This window comes from Amblyraja radiata, chromosome 38 (assembly GCF_010909765.2).
Source record: "Amblyraja radiata isolate CabotCenter1 chromosome 38, sAmbRad1.1.pri, whole genome shotgun sequence".
Classification (NCBI taxonomy): Eukaryota; Metazoa; Chordata; class Chondrichthyes; order Rajiformes; family Rajidae; genus Amblyraja; species Amblyraja radiata.
This window is the reverse complement of record NC_045993.1, coordinates 12,153,276-12,172,745: the sequence shown is the minus strand read 5'-3', so window position 1 is coordinate 12,172,745 and position 19,470 is coordinate 12,153,276. Positions and strand designations below refer to the sequence as shown.

The window sequence follows — 19,470 nt, the reverse complement described above, 5'->3', positions numbered from 1 at the left end:
CTGATGAACAAGGACCCCCAGATCCCGTTGTACTTCCCCTTTTCCCAACTTGACGCCATTTAGATAGTAATCTGCCTTCCTGTTTTTGCTACCAAAGTGGATAACCTCACATTTATCCGCATTAAACTTCATCTGTCATGCATCTGCTCACTCCCCCAACCTGTCTAAGTCACCCTGCATTCTCATAGCATCCTCCTCAAAGTTCACACTGCCACCCAGCTTTGTGTCATCTGCAAATTTGCTAATGTTACTTTGAATCCCTTCATCCAAATCATTGATGTATATTGTAAATAGCTGCGGTCCCAGCACCGAGCCTTGCGGTAACCCACTAGTCACTGCCAGTTAGACAGGTACATGGATAGGACAGGTTTTGGAGCGATATGGACCAAACGCGGGCAGGTGGGACTAGTGTAGCTGGGACATGTTGGCCGGTGTGGGCAAGTTGGGCCGAAGGGCCTGTTTCCATGGTGTATCACTCTATGTCTATGGGATACTGAGTTGGATGATCAGCCATGATCATATTGAATGGCGGTGCAGGCTCGAAGGGCCGAATGGCCTACTCCTGCACCTAATTTCTATGTCTCTATGTAAAGGTGTATTGGTAGAAGAGCAATAGTAGATAGAGTAGTAATTCACAGGGCGGCAGGGCTGTGCTGGAGTCCCCGCTGCTCACAATATTTGCTGATGATCTGGATCAGTGTAGCAAATGTACTATTTAAGGATAAGAGGGAAGTCTTTTAGGACCGAGATGAGAAAATCATTTTTTACATAGAGAGTGGTGAATCTGTGGAATTCTCTGCCACAGAAGGTAGTTGAGGCCAGTTCATTGGCTATATTTAAGAGGGAGTTAGATGTGGCCCTTGTGGCTAAAGGGATCAGGGGGTATGGAGAGAAGGCAGGTACAGGATACTGAGTTGGATGATCAGCCATGATCATATTGAATGGCGGTGCAGGCTCGAAGGGCCGAATGGCCTACTCCTGTACCTATTTTCTATGTTTCTGAATCTGAAGAAGGGTCCCACTGCAAAGGGACAGGCTGAAGACAGGCCTCGATCCGAAACGTCATCCGTCCATGTTCTCCAGAGATGCTGCCTGGCCCACACTTAAACTGTAAGTTTCCTTTTGTTACTGCAAGCTAAACAAAACACTGAATGCTGTGTGTTACATTGTTGAACAGTGTCCGTGGAAGCAATCATTGTCAATTTCCATGTCCTCCCATGGTGAAACTGACACTATGAGACAATGGTGTCCAATTACTGCAGGGACGTTACATGGAAACAGTATTCTCTCTTAGATATTTTTGTTTGCTGGACAGTTTTTTTTTCTTCTGCTTCTCAATTTCCAAAAAAGGTTTTGTGGTTCATTAGTTCCCCAGCAAAATCACATTAGAACTAATTCTGCAAGCACAATATAAATAGTGTTCCTCAATTCATCACCCATGTCATAGCTAATCTGTGGTAACCGACTCAGATCAGTTTAGACTCAGATCAGATGGGACGACAGATGGCACAATGGGCTAAGTGTTCGGCTGGCAACCGGAAGGTAGCTGGTTCGAATCCCGCTTGGAGTGCATACTGTTGTTGTGTCCTTGGGCAAGACACTTCACCCACCTTTGCCTGTGTGTGTGGATGTAATTATGTGAAGCACTTTGGGGTCAATGCAAGTTGACTAAAAATGTGCTATATAAATAAAGAAATTTTAATTTTAGTTTATTGTCTCGTGTACCAAGGTACAAAGAAAAGCTTTTGATGCGTGCTAACCAGCCAACGGAAAGACAATACATGATTACAATCGAAGGTAGATCACAAAATGCTCAGCGGGGCAGGCAGCATCTCTGGAGAGAAGGAATGGGTGATGTTTCGGGTCGAGACCCTTCTGCAGACTACATCAGTCTGAAGAAGGGTCTTGACCCGAAACGTCACCCATTCCTTCTCTCCAGAGATGCTGCCTGCCCCGTTGAGTTACTCCAGCATTTTGTGATTTACCTTCGATTTAAACCAGCATCTACAGTTCTTTCCTACACATGATTACAATCGAGCGATCCACAGTGTACAGATACATGATAAGGGAATAATGTTTAGTTTAGAGCTACAGTGCAGAAACAGGCCCTTTGGCCCATTGAGTAATCCACACCCACTAGCACTTTCTTACACAGACTAGGGACAATTTAGAATTATACCAAGCCAATTAACCTCCAAACCTGTATGTCTTTGGAGTGTGGAAGGAAACAGGAGCACCTGGAGAAAACCTACGGGGTCACGGGGAGAACGTACAAACTCCGTACAGACAGCACCCGTAGTCAGGATCAAACCCGGGTCTCTGGCGCTGTGAGGCAGCAACTCTACCTTGGTGCCATTTGGTGTGAGGTAAAGCCAGTAAAGTCACAGGAAGGGACGCAAGGCCAGGGGGTGAGGGGATGGAACCATTTCCCTGACCATCACATGATGGGAAGGGGATGTTACTCAATCTCGGCTCGAGCTATTGCTAACACAAAAGCCACAAGAGGAACTCGAGCAGGCGACAGACTTCCTGCTTTGAATTCCCGACAAAGTGAGCGGAGAGAGAGAGAGAGCAGAAGAATGTTACCGTCCGGGACAATCCTGATCGGTCTCTTCCTTTACCTGCGGCAAGGTAGGACTGGACCCTTGGATGGAGGGTGTAGTGGCGGGGAGCATTGTCGGGACTTTGCCTCCTGTCTCCCTGCGGTTGGGAACTCTGGAGAGCGGGCACTTCCTGAGGGGTGTGACCGGGTCACCGCGAAACACAGACCTAGGGGCAAGGGGCGCAAAGGTCTTCACCCAGAGAGTTGTGAATCTGTGGTCTTCACCCAGAGAGTTGTGAATCTGTGGTCTTCACCCAGAGAGTTGTGAATCTGTGGAATTCTCTGCCACAGAAGGCAGTGGAGGCCGATTCACTGGATGTTTTCAAGAGAGAGTTGCGGCACAGTGGCGCAGCGGTAGTGTTGCTGCCTTGCAGCGCCGGAGACCCGGGTTCGATCCCCACCACGGGTGCTGTCTGTACGGAGTTTGCACGTTCTCCCCGTGACCGCGTGGGTTTTCTCCGAGATCTTCGGTTTCCTTCCACATTCCAAAGACGTACAGGTTTGTAGGTTAATTGGCCTGGTATAAGCGTAAATTGTCCCTAGTGTGTGTAGGATATTGTTAGTGTGTGGGGATCGTTGGTCGATGCGGACTTGTTGGCCGAAGGCCCTGTTTCCACGCTGTATCTCTAAACTAAAGAGTTGGATATAGCTCTTAGGACTAATGGAATCAAGGGATATGGGTGAAAAAGCAGGAACGGGCTACTGATTTTGCATGATCAGCCATGATCATATTGAATTGCGGTGCTGGCTCGAAGGGCCGAATGGCCTACTCCTGCACCTAATTTCTATGTTTATCAGTGAAGGGTGAGGAGGGGAGGGGCCCTTCTGTAGGGAGGGGGACACAATCACCTGAGGGTTTCGGCAGCCCGAAGGCACAGATGCCAGTGATTGACCCATTAAACCTGGGATAGATGGAAGGGGGAACATAGAACAGTACAGCACAGGAACAGGCCCTTCAGCCCACAATGTCTGTGCTGATCATGCTGCCCTTACTATCCAGCGGTATGAACATTGTTTCTCTAACTTCAAGTAACCCTTGCATTCCCTCCCATCCTAGTTCTCCGATTAGTTTCATTGTCCGCCTGATCAAATATTACTGACTGTATGCATCATATTCACCTTCCCCTCAGACAACAATGAACCATTCCACACTTCCTTACCGCCATCTGCTTTGATCTGTCGTCTTCACACCTTGCCCTTCCGTATCTCTAGACTCCCTCTCCCCTGACTCTCAGTCTGAAGATGGGTCTCGGCCCAAAACATCACCCATTCCTTCTCTCCAGAGATGCTGCCTGTCCCGCTGAGTTACTCCAGCATTTTGTGTCTATCTATCTTCGATATGAATATTGATTTCTCTAATTTCAAGTAACCCTTCTCCCTCCGACCCTCCCCCACCCTAGTTTTCCTATTAGTTTCACTGTGTTCCTTCGTTATCATCGCTTCCACAGCCAACAATGGCCCATTGTGGGCTCCACCTTTCCTGTGTCATCGGTGCCGGCTCTGGTTCTCTTCTGCACAGTTTCAAACCTCTGGTTTCTCTTTCCCCTCACTCTCATATGATCCATATCGCTCCAATCCCCACATGTCTATGTGCCTCTTAAAACACCACTATAGTATTTGCCTCCATCACCACCCTGGCAACAAAAAAGCTTTTCACTGTACCTTGATACACGTGACAATAAACTAAACTAAACTAATCTCTCTCTCCCTCTCCGACTCTTTCTCCCCCACTTTCTCTCCTCCACTTTCTATCTCCCACACCCTCTCTCCCCCACTCTCTCCCCCACTCTGCTTCTCCCCCTCTCACTCTCCCCCCCCCTCTGCCTCTCTCCCTCCCCTCTCTCCCCCCTCTCTGCCCGCTCTCTCTCCCTCTCTCTCACCCCTCTCCTCTCTCCCCCCCTCCTCTCAACCCCCTCTCTCCCCCCTCCCCTCTCCCCTCCCCTCTCCCCCCTCTCTCTCACCCCCCCTCTCTCTCCCCCTCTCTCCCCCCCTCTCTCTCCCTCCCCTATCCCCCTCCTCTCTCCCCCTCCTCCTCTCCCCCCCCATCTCTCTCTCTCTCCGCCCCTCTCTCCCCACTCTCTGTGTCTGCCCCCCACTCTCTCTGTTTGACCCCCAGTCTCCGTGTCTAACGCCGTGTCCCCTGCCCTGCATCTGTCTCCTCAGATTCTGGTGAACTTCTACTGCTGCACCATCGAGAGCATCCTTACCAACTGTATCACAGTATGGTATGGCAACTGCTCTGTCTCCGACCGGTGGTGAAAATTGCCCAACGCATCACCGGTTCCTCGCTCCCCTCCATTGAGTCTGTCCAAAGCAAGCGTTGTCTGCGGAGGGCGCTCAGCATCGCCAAGGACTGCTCTCACCCCAACCATGGACTGTTTACCCTCCTACCATCCGGACACTCCTCCCACAGGAAAAACACTATGTCTGTATACATGTAAATAGATTCATTTATTGAAATCATATTCTATGTCGCTCTTCCAGGGAGATGCTAACTGCATTTCGTTGTCTCTGTACTGTACACTGACAATGACAATTAAAGTTGAATCTGAATCTGAATCTGTTGCAGCTGAGCCTGCGGTTCGTTGCGATGTGTTGCAGCCGCAGCTGCTGGTGCTGGTGGTGCAGAGGGAGTCGGCAAGGCTGCTCTGCCAGTACCAGTGTGAGAGCGAAAACAAGTCGGTGCCGCTGACCCAGCCCGTGCAACTCGAGCTGCTGCTGTCCCGGGACTCAGCGAGCAACGTGCTCAACACGAGCCAGGACACCATCATATCCAAGCTGGAGATGGTGTGGGATCTGCCGGATAGAGGTGCCAACGACAGCGGCATGTACTTCTGCCAGGGGACCTACAAATCCATAGACTTCAAAGGCCCCGGGACTCTGCTGCTTGTCCACCGTGAGTATCAGCTCCACCAGATAGAAACATAGAAAATAGGTGCAGTAGTAGGCCATTCGGCCATTCGAGCCTGCACCGCCATTCAATATGATCATGGCTGATCATCCAACTCAGTATCCCACCCCTGTCTTCTCTCCATACCCCCTGATCCCTTTAGCCACAAGGGCCACATCTAACTCCCTCTTAAATATAGCCAATGAACTGGCCTCAGCTATCTTCTGTGGCAGAGAGTTCCACAGATTCACCACTCTGTGTAAAAAATGATTTTCTCATCTCGGTCCTAAAAGACTTCCCTCTTATCCTTAAACTGTGACCCCTTGTTCTGGACTTCCCCAACATCGGGAACAATCTTCCTGCATCTAGCCTGTCCAACCCCTTAAGAATTTTGTAAGTTTCTATAAGATCCCCCCTCAATCTTCTAAATTCTAGCGAGTACAAGCCGAGTCTATCCAGTCTTTCTTCATATGAAAGTCCTGCCATCCCAGGAATCAGTCTGGTGAACCTCGAGATCATCGTGGGCGGCGAAGACAATAGACAATAGGTGCAGGAGTAGGCCATTCGGCCCTTCGAGCCATTCAATGTGATCATGGCTGATCATGCCCAATCAGTACCCCATTCCTGCCTTCTCCCCATATCCCCGAACTCCGCTATCCTTTAAGAGCCCTATCTAGCTCTCTCTTGAAAGCATCCAGAGAACCGGCCTCCACAGAGAATTCCACAGACTCACCAGAGAGGGCAGCAGGAGACGAGGGTCGGATAGAAACAATTCTCAAGGATTGGATAGGCTAGATGCAGGAAAAATGTTCCCCATGTTTGGGGGGAGTCCAGAAACAGGGGTCACAGTTTTAAGACTAAGGGGTAGGCTATTTAGATTTAGAAGGGGTAGATGAGGAAAAACGTTTTCACCCAGGGAGTTGTGAATCTGTGGAATTCTCTGCCACAGAGGGCAGTGGAGGACAATTCACTGGATGTTTTCAAGAGAGTTAGATTTAGCTCTTAGGGTTAAAAGAATCAAGGGATACGGGAGAAAGCAGGAACGGGGTACTGGTTTTGGATGATCAGCCATGATCATATTGAATTAATGGCCTACTCCTGCGCCTATTTTCTATGTTTCTATGGTACAGAGAGGGAGGGGCGGACTGGGTATGTGTCGCTTAAGATAGACACATAAAGCTGCAGTAACTCAGTGGGACAGGCAGCATCTCGGAAGAGAAGGAATGGGTGTCGTTTCGGGTGGAGACCCTTCTTCAGACAGAGTCAGGGGGGAGGGAAACAAGAGATATAGATGATTATAGAGAGAGATATAGAACAAATGGGGATGTGTAGATACTGGTTTACACCAAAGATAGACACAAAATGCTGGAGTAACTCAGCTGGACATGCAACGTCTCTGGAGGGAAGGAATGGGTGACGTTTCTGGTCAAGACTGTAGAAGGGTCTCGACCCAAAACGTCACCCGTTCCTTCTCTTCAGAGATGCCGCCTGTCCCGTTGGGTTACTCCAGCATTTTGTGTCTATCTTCGGGAAAATCTGGGTGTGTGTAGGAGGTACATAGAAACATAGAAACTAGGTGCAGGAGTAGGCCATTCGGCCCTTCGAGCCTGCACCACCATTCAATATGATCATGGCTGATTATCCAACTCAGTATCCTGTACCTGCCTTCTCTCCACACCCGCTGATCTCTTTAGCCACAAGGGTCTCTGCGGAAGGCGGAATGGGACGGAGATGGGAAGATGTGATTAGTGGTGGGATCATGTTGAGGGGATGGCGGAAATGTCGGAGGATGATGTGTTGGAGCGGAGGTGGTGGGGTGAAAGGTGAGGGCCAGGGGAACTCTATCCTTGTTCCATCTGAGAAAAGGGGGAGCGAGAGGACAACTACAGGACAGAGAAGGGACGCGGGTGGGAGATGCAAGTTAAAGGGCCTGTCCAACTTGGACGTCATTTGCGCCTCATTTATGCATCATATGTAAAATAGGTCGACATGTCGTGATGCGCGACATCGCGCGCAAATCACGGGTCAGCACAACCGTCTGGTGCCCGTGATGTCATTAGAATACCCTGCGGCGCGCGGCAGGATGTTGATGCAAGGACGTTGACGCACGGTGACGTAACCATGCGTCACCACGCAATACACGTGAGACGTCGGGATGCCAGCGTGCGTACCCAATGCGTCAGCGTGCGTACATGATACGTCACGAAGAGGAGCGCGAAGATTTAGTTCCTGTACTAAATCTTGGAGCGCCGCGCGATACCGCGCGCCACCGCATACAATTCCACGCCTCACCACGCGCACCCCACGCGTCACGATGCGTCGACCTAATTTACATATAACGCGTAAATGAGGCTCAAATGACGGCCAAGTGGGACAGGCCCTGAAGTCTCCAGAAACAACTGTGGCTGGAGAGGAAGACCATGTTCATTGAAGAAAGAGGACTTCAATTCAGAAGGATCTTATAGAAATATAAAATTCTTAAGGGATTGGTCAGGCTATATGCAGGAAAAATGTTCCCGATGTTGGGGGGAGCCCAGAACCAGGGGTCACAGTTTAAGAATAATGGGTAGGCCATTTAGGACTGAGATGAGGAAAAACCTTTTCACCCAGAGAGTTGTGAATCTGTGGAATTCTCTGCCACAGAAGGCAATGGAGGCCAATTTACGGGATGCTTTCAAGAGAGAGTTAGATTTAGCTCTTAGGGTTAAAGGAATCAAGGGAAATGGGGAGAAAGCAGGAACGGGGTACTTATTCGGAATGATCAGCCATGATCATATTGAATGGCGGTGCTGGCATGAAGGGCTGAATGGCCTACTCCTGCACCTATTTTCTGTGTTTCTTTCCATGTTTCTAGGAAATCTCGGATGTCCTACTCGCCCGGCTTTATCTAGCTTCCTGCGGAAGGCGGAAAGGGGTGGGGATGGGAAGATGTGACTGGTGGTGGGATCGTGTTGGAGGTGATGGAAATGTCGGTGGATGATGTGTTGGACGGATGTTAGAGGTTATGGGGAGAAGGCAGGAGAATGGGGATAGGAGGGAGAGATACATCAGCCATTGATTGAATGGTGGAGTACACTTGATGGGCCGAATGGCCTGATTCTGCTCCTATCGCCTTATGACCTTCATTCCCTGTAAATTGGTCAGGCAGCATCAGTCTGAAGTTGGGTCCCGACCTGAAACGCCGCCTGTCCATTCCCCTCCACGGATGCTGCCTGACACGTTGAGTTCCTCCAGCACTTTGTGTTTTTGTTCGAGATTGGATCATTGTTGGGCTGGGAACTGTTTTTGACCAGGGAGACAGCGGTAAACGCAGGAAATATTCAGCAGGTCAGGCAGCGGCTGGAGGGAGGAACAGATGAGGTTTCAGGTCACCTGGCGCAGTGTGTTCGAGCTGTTCACGCGGTTGCTGTCTGACCTGCCGAGTGTTTATCTCGGGTTTTCAGCGTCTGCTTTCCGTTTGTAGTGGGCGAGAAGCCAGCAGACAAGACACGGACCGTTGCCCTTCTGGCCGTCTGCTCCGCGCTGGCCGCCTACTGTCTCTGCCTCACCACGGCCGTCTGCATCCGGAGAAAGGTGGGTGGCACGGGGTGGCACAGCACCCACTGCGGGGGTGGGGGGGGGGATCCACCATGGTGGAGGGGGGGAAGTGGGCCCAGTGACGGGGGGAGGGAGTGGTCCTATGATGGAGGGGGGAGTGGTCATGATGGAGGGGAGAGTGGGCCAGTGACGGAAAGAGGTCCAGTGACGGAGGGGGAGTGGTCCCGTGATGGAGGATGGAGTGGTCCAGTGATGGAGGATGGAGTGGTCCAGTGACAGAGGATGGAGTGGTCCAGTGATGGAGGATGGAGTGGTCCAGTGACGGAGGATGGAGTGGTCCAGTGATGGAGGAGAGATTGATCCAGTGATGGAGGGGGAGTGGTCCCATGACGGAGGGGGGGAGGGATTCCCCAGATTGACCCACAGCCCCCACCCTGTGTGACACAGCTCCAAACGGTCACTCAATGAGTAGTTTGACATCACCGCGCTCGGCCCTGAGGGGCAGAGAGACGGGCGGGGAGGGGGTTTCCATGGGAACCACTGGGCAGTTACAGAATAAAGGGGTCATCCATTTAGACCGAGATGTGGAACAAATAGAACGGGCACAGTGGCGCAGCGGTAGAGTTGCCGCCTTGCATCGCCAGACACCCGGGTTCGATCCCGACTATGGGTGCTGTCTGTACGGAGTTTGCACGTTCTCCCCGTGACCTGCACGGGTTTCCTCTGCGATCTTCGGCTTCCTCCCACACTCCAAAGATGTACAGGTTTGTAGGTTAATTGGCTTGGTATAAATGTAAAATTGTCCCTAGTGTGTGTAGTGTAGAGTTAATGTAGAGTAGTGTGTGTAGGGTAGAGTTAAGGGGCGCTCCTCTGTGTGCAGCCATGTCAGCAGCGCGTCAGTTTTTCCAGCTTTTTAATTTTTTTTAGTATGTTTTAAAGTGTGTATTTTGTGTTTCTTTGTGTGTTATGTGTGGGGGGTGGTGTGGGGTGGGGGGTGGTGTGGGGGGGGGTGAGGGGGAAACCGCTTCGGTCGCCTCCTGCATGGAGAGGCGACTTTTTCCAGGTCGCCTCCCCCGTGGCCTAACATCAAGGATCGACGCGGCCTTTCCCGGAGACACGCCCGGGGCTTCAGCAGCGGGTGCAGCGTGGACTCTCGGCGTGGAGCGGGTGAGCCCTCGCTGGGGCTCGCTGGAGGGGAGCGTTCCGTTTCGCTGGCCTGAAGCCGCGGTCTGCAGAGCTCCAGCTGGTGCGGCGTCTACAGCCCGGGATCTCACGTTGGGGACCCGGGGGAAGAAGAAGCCATCACCGCCGGCCCGCGGCCAACTTCTACCGCGGGTCCGGCATGGACTTACCATCACCCCTGGAGGGGAGCTTCGACCGCCGGCCCTGCAGTCTACGGTGCTTCTGGCTGCGGCGGGGACTTTAAATCTCGACCGCTGGCCTGCGGCCTACAACAATCTAAAGCCGCGGTCTCCGGTGAGGAAGAGCCGATCCTGGACTGACTGGACTCTGGTCCTGTACACGGGGGGGAAATGGAGGAGGACTGGCCAAATTTTTGTGCCTTCCACCACAGTGATGAATGCTGTGGTGGATGTTTGTGTTACAGTTTTATTGTGTGTTCTTTATTATTGTACTGCTGCTGACAACCCAAATTTCCACCAACCCTGGTTGTGTGGCAAATAAATTATATCTATCTATTATATCTAATGTGCGGGGGATCGCTGGTCGGTACGGACATAGTGGGCCGAAGGGCCTGTTACCACGCTGCATCTCTAAACTTTAAAGAAACTAAAATATGTGCAGCACAGTAGAAGGCCCTTCGGCCCACAATGTTGAACATAATGCCAAGTTAATCTGTGCCTTTGTGTGATCCTTTTCCCGCTATTCCCAGCATATCCATGTGCCTATCTTATAGCCCCTCAAACACCAGCAATGTAGCAGCCTCCTCCACCAGCCCTGGCAGCGTGTTCCAAACTTGTCCCTCTCATGTCCGCTAGTCTTTGACGTTTCCACCCTGGGAGAAATGTTCTGACTGTCTCCCCTGTGGAGAGACGTCTCTGAGACAGACATGGATCTTTGGAACACACTAGCCCAGAGGGTGGCAGCAGTAGAGTGCTGCCTTACAGCGCCCGAGACCCGGGTTTGATCCTGACTACAGGTGTTGTCTGTACGGAGTTTGTACGTTCTCCCCGTGACCCGCGTGGGTTTTCTCCGGGAACTCCGGTTTCCTGCCACATCCCAAAGACGTACAGGTTTGTGGGCGAATTGGCTTCTTTGACTTGTCCCTACTGTGTAGGATAGTTCTGGGTGTGAATGGGTGATCGCTGGGGTCGGCGTGGACTGGGTGGGCTGAAGGGCCTGTCTCCATGCTGTATCTCTAAAACACTGCTGTCGGGTGCGGAGAGCGGTGGTCCGGTCCCCACTCCCCGGTCTTCAGGTGACGTACCTGTCCATGCTCTCTGTATTTCAGACCTGTTCCCGGTGTAAATCGTCCTTGGCCAAGACTCACAGCGGGAAGACGCGCAAGCCTTCTGCAACCGAGCAGGTGAGTCACCGAGCGGTCGAGTCGCTGCCTCACAGCACCGGAGACCCAGGTTCGATCCTGACCACAGGTGCTGCCTGCACGCAGCAGGGCTCTACGGTGCGATTAACACATACCAGGGGGGGTTGGAGTCTGTAATCGATACGCCTGAGCGAGGTGTTAGTTTGGCATTGATATTCCTGAAGGAGATGTTACAGTGTAGAGGCACAAACGTTTCTTTATTCAGGCATTGTAGGTTCGATATACATGCACATTCAGCACTCTAACATAATAGTCATTGTTGCCACTGAGAGGCTGTTGCCTCGTGGGCTCGAGCTGACCTCCTGCTGAGGTGGCAATCTTATATGTTTCAATGAGATACCCTCTCATCCTTCTAAACTTCACAAGCCCAGCGGCTCCATTCTCTCAGCATATGACAGTCCCGCCATCCCAGGAATTAACCTTGTAAACCTACGCTGCACTCCCTCAATAGCAAGAATGTCCTTCCTCAAATTAGGGGACCAAAACTGCACACAATACTCCAGGTGTGGTCTCACTAGGGCCCTGTACAACTGTCCCCAACAGCTCTCACCACAGATGCGCCGGAGAAAGCATTTTATCGGGATGCATCACAGCTCCGTTTGGGAACAGCTCCATCCAAGACCACAAGAGATTCTCATGTCAAGGTGGTCTATTGTCGCTCCCGTTGATTCACTGCTGTGCCAGGGGGGAACGGGCAGACCCGTGCCAGTGTCTGACGGGTGACTCACCCCACGCCTCTCTTGTTCCCCAGGCACAGTCGGGCACCGAGAGGCCGGGAGAACCAGCGGCGGGAGCAGCCGAGAGTGAGAATGCGTACACGGTGAGTACAACATACAACGAGTACACAGTACGTCACGTCTAGTCTCTGACACACACCGGTGTGTTTATGTACGTGTGCGCCTGTGTGTTGTTTCCACTCGTGGGAGACACTAGGACCATCAAGTCATAGCCTCAATATTATAGGACGTATCTTTATAAAGGAGATGAGGAGGAATTTCTTTAGTCAGAGGGTGGTGAATGTGTGTTCATTCATTCACCCGGGAAGTATGTCAGTATTTACAGGGGGTCCCGGGATGTGTGTTTGTCCTGGATAGAGTGGATGTGGAGAGGATGTGGAGACTCCACCAGTGGGGGAGTCTCGAACAGCCTCAGAATTAAAGGACGTTCTTTTAGGAAGGAGATGAGGAGGAATCTCTTTAGTCAGAGGGTGGTGAATCTGTGGAATTCATTGCCGTGGAAGGCTGTGGAGGCCAAGGCAGTGGATATCTTTAAGGCCGAGATCGACAGATTCTTGATTAGTTCTGGTGACAGGGTTTATGGGGAAGAGGCAGGAGAATGGGGTTAGGAGGGAGAGATAGATCAGCTCGAATGGCCTTGATGGGCCGAATGGCCTAATTTGGCCCATCACTTATGAACATGTGAACTTCTGAACATTACAGGGGGGTCCCGGGAAGTGTGTGTCAGTATATACAGGGGTGACGGGGGCTGGGGTGCGTGTGGGTGGGTTGTTACTCTCTCTTTCAGGGAGGTGCATCGAGATCTGTTAGTCACCGTTCTCTCTTTCCCTCCCGGCCTTGACCCGTCCCCCAACTCTCCCCCCCGTACCCCTACTCTCCTCTCCTCTCCTCCGCTCCCCCCCTCCCCCACTCTCCAACCCCGCCCCGTCCCCTCCCCTCCCCCACTCTCCCCCCCGTCCCCCTACTCTTCCCTCCTCCCCCCCCTCCCACCCTTCCCCCCCATCCTCCAACCCCCTCCACCCCTCCCCTCCTTCCCCCCGCCCCCTCTCCCGTCTCCCCCCTCTTACCCCCCTTTCCTCCCGCCCCCATCCCCCTACTCTGCCCCGGTTATACGTCTGCAGGCTCTGCAAAGACCCCAGGAATCGGTCTACCACACGCTGCACGACAAGGCCGCGGACAAGCCGACAAAGGTGAGCGCTGACCTTTCAACCTTCCCCTCTCAACCTCGCCCCTCTCGCGACTCCCCTGGCTAGCGGTGGCGGGGGGGAGGGGGCAGGGGTCAGCGGGGGGGGGGGGAGTCTGTTGGGTGGTCCTGCAGAGCATGGAGGGTGGGTGGGCCGGCTCATCGCCACTCTGCTACCATGGGGTGCGCAGGAAGAAGGGTCTCGACCCGAAACGTCACCCATTCCTTCTCTCCAGAGATGCTGCCTGTCCCGCTGAGTTACTCCAGCATTTAGTGTCTATCTCCTACCGTGGGGTGGTCCCATGGCCAGTGTCTGGTGGATGGTCTCGCACGGAGTGGTGGGTTGTCAGTGTTGGTCAGACAGTCTTGCTGAGTGACCCTTGACTAGTCATTGGGTGGGCTTCATGACCAGCGCAGTGTGATGGACGGCCTCATTGACTGGTCAGTGTTGCTGGTGGGATCACTGACCGCTCAATACATTGGGGGGTTGGTGACCATTAGTAATCTCATTCACTAATTGGTGACCATTGGTAATCCCATTGACTAGTTGGTGACCATTAGTAATCTTATTGACTAGTTGGTGACCATTGGTAATCCCATTGACTAGTTGGTGACTATTGATGATCCCATTGACTAGTTGGTGACCATCAGTGTTCCCATTGACTAGTTGGTGACCATTGGTGATCCCATTGACTAGTTGGTGACCATTGGTGATCCCATTGACTAGTTGGTGACCATCAGTGTTCCCATTGACTAGTTGGTGACCATTGGTGATCCCATTGACTAGTTGGTGACCATCAGTGTTCCTATTGACTAGTTGGTGACCATCAGTGTTCCCATTGACTTGTTGGTGACCATTGGTGATCCCATTGACTAGTTGGTGACCATTGGTTATCCCATTGACTAGTTGGTGACCATCAGTGTTCCCATTGACTAGTTGGTGACCATTGGTGATCCCATTGACTAGTTGGTGACTATTGATGATCCCATTGACTAGTTGGTGACCATTGGTGATCCCATTGACTAGTTGGTGACCATCAGTGTTCCCATTGACTAGTTGGTGACCATCAGTGTTCCCATTGACTAGTTGGTGACCATTGGTGATCCCATTGACTAGTTGGTGACCATTGGTGATCTCACTGACCACTTGTTGTCAGTTGGAGGTCCCATCCGCCTACGTTTGGCCCATGGTCTTCCCGGACAATATCTGCCAGACCGATCCCTCGGTCACTGTGGCCCAGGGTCACTTCAGTTGGTGGAATCTCCCTGGTCATTGGTACCTGCTGGGTGGTCTCATTCATTATCAGAGTCCATTGGATGGTCGCAATATACCGGGTATTCGGTGTGGAGATAGGCACAAAATGCTGGAGTAACTCAGCGGGACAGGCAGCATCTCTGGAGAGAAGGAATAGGTGACGTTTCGGGTCGAGACCCTTGTTCAGTGTGGAGCCTGCGAGGACAATATCTGACAGGTGCTGTCAGGGGTATAATACTCTGGGAGTGCGGAGTTTAGGGCGACACAGTGGCGCAGCAGTACAGTTGCTGTCTAAAAGCGCCAGAGACCCAGGTTCGATCCTGACTACGGGTGCTGTCTCTGTGGAGTTTACACCTTCTCCCTGTGAATTGCCTCCGGGTGCTCTAGTTTCCTCCCACACTCCAAAGACGTGTAGGTTTGTAGGTGGATTGGCTTCTGTAAATTGTCCATGGTGTGTAGGATAGTGCTGGTCGGCGCGGACTCGGTGTGTGGGGGTGATCGCTGTTCGGTGCGGACTCGGTGGACTAAAGGGCCTGTTTCCGCTCAGTATCTCGAAACTAAAGTTTGCGAAGGTCTGCTCTCGAAACCCAAGAGACATTCATTCCCCTGGTGGTTTGGGAATTGAATGTAGGTCCTTCTGAGCAGGCGTCCCTCACCCTGGTCAGCTCTTGGTCCTCAGTGCAGGAAAACATGTTCCCCATGTTGGGGGAGTCCAGAACCAGGAGTCACAGTTTAAGAATAAGGGGTAGGCCATTTAGGATTGAGATGCGGAGAAACCTTTTCACCCAGAGTTGTGAATCTGTGGAATTCTCTGCCACAGAAGGCAGTGGAGGCCAATTCACTGGATGTTTTCAAGAGTGAGTTAGATTTAGCTCTTAGGGCTAACTGAATCAAGGGATATGGGGAAAAAGCCAGAATGGGGTGCTGAATTTGGATGATCAGCCATGATCATATTGAATGGTGGTGCTGGCTCGAAGGGCCGAATAGCCTACTCCTGCACCTATCGTCTATGTTTCAGTCTGTGTAACTCTGGCGTTGTTCCTCCCCTCTCCCATTGCAGAGGAAGAAAGTGGAGCAGACGGGGGTGGAAGATGCGGCCCCTGAGTGCGTCTACGAGACTTTCTGAGTCCGAGTCCCGGAGAGAAGCAAAGCATTGCTGCAGTCTGAATAAAACACAAAGCGCTGGAGGAACTCGGCGGGTCGGGCAGCATCTGTGGATGTGACGTTTCAGGTCTACGCACAAGAAAGTAACTGTCCCTGAGGTTTGTGCTGTGGGGCATCAGGCTTCAGATCAAGGGCTCTGACCAGAAACGTCGCCCATTCTTTCTCTCCAGAGATGCTGCCTGTCCCGCTGAGTTACTCCAGCTCTTTGTGTCTATCTTCGGTGTAAACCAGCATCTGCAGTTCCTTTCTACACAGTTACTCCAGCATGTTATGTTTCACTCAAGGTTTCAGCATCTGCAGTTCCTCATGTCTACATCACCCGGTGGGTTCTGTCTGTCCTGCTGTCTTCAGGGTCGCCTAAGTTGTCGCAGAGACCCTCCCCTTATCCCTGTCCCCAAACATTCTTCTCCAACTACAGACCCCCCCCCCCCAGCCAGAAGTAGGTAGGATTCGCTCCCCTTCTCGGAGTGAGACGGTCGCTCTTCTTCTCACCGGCTCCACTTTGCCGACTGATTCACCTGCGGAGGCACCGTGACCCGGAGCTCCCAGGTGCCCATCCGTGCCGTCCACAAACGGACCAGAGTCCCGGTATACCGGCACCGAGCTTCAGTGTGTCCCTGAGCACGTACTCCTGGAGTCTGGAGTGCTCCAGTCGGCAACATTCCCCGACGGACTTAACAAACGCACTGGGAAACACTCTGAGCAAACCCAAAGTGTTTCAAAGATTAGCAGCATCCACAGCACTTTTATATTCCCACGACAGCTTGTTTGTGGCGGCGCGGTGGCATAGTGATAGATCTACTGCCTCACAGCGCCAGAGACCCGGGTTCGATCCTGACTACGGGTGCTGTCTGTACGGAGTTTGTACGTTCTCCCCGTGACCTGCATGGATTTTCTCTGAGATATTCGCTTTCCTCCCGCACTCCAGAGGTACAGATATGTAGGTTAATTGGCTCGGTATAAGTGTAAATTGTCCTCAGTGTGTGTAGGGTAGTGTTAACGTGTAGGGATCACTGGTCGGCATGGACTTGGTGGGCCGAAGGGCCTGATTCCGCGCTGTCTCTCTAAACTAAACAGGGCAACTCACCACCACTCAAAGGGGTGAGCAGCAAATGGTGGTCACAGGGGGGCGCCGCCATGGTTAGAGCCACTGATTCACAGCCTCCAGAGACCAGGGTACCATCCTGACCTCGGATGCTGTGTGCGTGGAGTTTGCACGTTCTCTCCGTGACCGCTTGGGTTTTCTCCAGGTGCTCCAATTTTTCTCCCACGTCCCAAACACGTTCAGGTTTGTAGGTTAATTGGCCTCTGTAAATTGCCCCATAGTGTGTAAAGTGGATGAGAAAGTGGGATAACACAGAACTCGTGTCAACAGGTGATCGATGGTCAGTATCGACTCGGTGGGCTGAAGGGCCTGTTTCCACACTGTATCTCTGAACTAAATGAATCTGAGCACCTGGAATTGTATAAATGTACACACATATGCGCGCGCACACACGTACATACCTGTAACATATATGAACAAAACTGCACTTTTCCTGAACACTGTAAAATGATTTTTTTCTGTAAGTCAATTATGAATCATGTAATGTGAACAGCCCGTGGAGCAGGAGTGAGATTCTCAAGCAAGTCGCTTTATTCAAGGCAATTACAAAACTTTTTTTTAAAGCAAAATAAACTATTCAGGATTAAAAAATATGTACAAAATAAGAACTGTGCAAAATTCTTCAGACATTCTCCGTGGCTACACATCCATTCGTTAGCGTTATAGAATAGAATAGAATAGAATGCATTTTATTGTCATTCAAACAGCTTGGTTTGAATGAAATTTCATTTTCTACAGTCTTAACAATTACAAAAAAACCCAAGACCCACACTTAACACAGTTTACACAAACATCCATCACAGTAAATCTCCAACACCTCCTCACTGTGATGGAAGGCAAAAGTCTTATATCTTCCCATTGTTCTTCTCCCACGGTCCAGCAGTCCAACTGCAGCATCGAGGCGACTGGAGTTCCTGATGTTAAAGCCCCCGGCGGGCGATGGTAAGTCCCGCGGCCGTTTCAGCTGCGCGGGGTGATGTTAGGCCCTGCTCCGAGTCCTTTAAACCCTGCGATTTCAGCAGGAGAAGTTGCCGTTGCGGGAGCTACGAAAAGTGGTCTCCCACCAGGTACCTGGAGCTCCCGATGTTCCTGTCCACTGGGCCTGCGGCCGGAGCCTCCGAAGCTCCGAAGTCGGGTCGCAGCCGCGCGCCACCACAGTTCTCCCCGCTCCGAAGACGGCCAGCTCCGCGATGTCAGGTCTGCAGGCTCCGCGACTGGAGCCCACAGGTCGTTCCGGTTGGAGGCCGTCGCCGGCTCCGCGATGTTAGGCCCAATGACATCGGAGACCCGACGGGGAAAAAGTCGGGTCCCCGTACAGAGAAGAGACTAACGGTTTCTCCCACCCCCCACATATACACAGCTAAAAAAATAATAAAAACTAGAGTCAAGACATACATTTAACAAGACAAAAATTTTTTAAAAGACAGACGGACTGGGGTCGAGCCGCTGCCGATAGGCGCTGCCACACCACATCACATTATATTTGGTAGTGTTGCAAAAAAAGACCATAATTATACCCGGATCCCGTATCACTCATGTGGCCCCCCCAGCGTGCTATCCTTTCCCTTATTTTGAGGGGCGTCTCCACCACACGCTGCCCCCCAATGTGCATCAGCGGAAGGACCTAGACTGTGGTCCTTCCCCCACCGAGCCTTGGCGTTGGCTGCACCGAGCTTCAGTGCGTCCCTCAGCACATACTCCTGCAGTCTGCAGCGGGCCAGTCGGCAACATTCCCCGATGGACTTAACGTTCGCATTGGGAAACACTCTGAGAGGACCCAAAGTGTTTCAAAGATTCGCAGCACCCACAGCACTTTTATGTTTCCACGAAAGCTTGGTTGGGGCGGCACGGTGGCACAGCGGTAGAGCTGCTGCCTTCGGGCGCCAGAGACCCGGGTTCGATCCTGTCTACGGGTGCTGTCTGTACGAAGTTTGAACAATATTCCCGTGACCTGCGTGGGTTTTCTCAGATATCTTCGGCTTCCTCCCACAGTCCAAAGGCATATAGGTTTGTAGGTTAATTGGCTTAAGATAAATGTAAATTGTCCCTAGTGTGTGCAGGATAGTGTTAATGTGTGGGGATCGCTGGTCGGCACGGACTAGGTGGGCCGAAGGGCCTGTTTCTACGCTGTAGCTCTAAACTAAACTAGTGCGAGGACTAGCATGTTGGCTAGACTGAGAGGGTTACATCTGTCCTGATACGGGACAATTACATTCTTACCAGCATCAGCAGCAGGTTTGTAAACACAGACTCAATAGTTGGTGTGTCCTCAGTTGAGCTTCACCCTGCAGGGTGATTGATACCCAACCTGCGCTCCGGGGGCCGTTCCCAGAATTGCACACCAAAAAATTGTGGAAATAGGGGTAACCGTGAGAGAAAATCGCCAATATCACTGTTGCTCACTGACTTGAGAAAGAGCAGGGGCTGGAGGGTG

The 19,470-nt window shown here is 51.9% G+C and overlaps 1 protein-coding gene across 1 annotated transcript; it reads left to right on the top strand.

Moving 5' to 3' along the window:
* Nucleotides 1-2,529: 2,529 nt before the first annotated feature.
* LOC116966807 lies at nt 2,530-15,893 on the top strand. The gene is made up of 7 exons (XM_033013147.1): nt 2,530-2,631; nt 5,172-5,498; nt 8,956-9,065; nt 11,500-11,574; nt 12,344-12,412; nt 13,451-13,519; nt 15,828-15,893. The coding sequence occupies exons 1-7, from the start codon at nt 2,580-2,582 to the stop codon at nt 15,891-15,893; spliced, it is 768 nt and encodes a 255-aa protein (XP_032869038.1). The 5' UTR covers nt 2,530-2,579.
* The last annotated feature ends 3,577 nt before the right edge of the window (nt 15,894-19,470 follow it).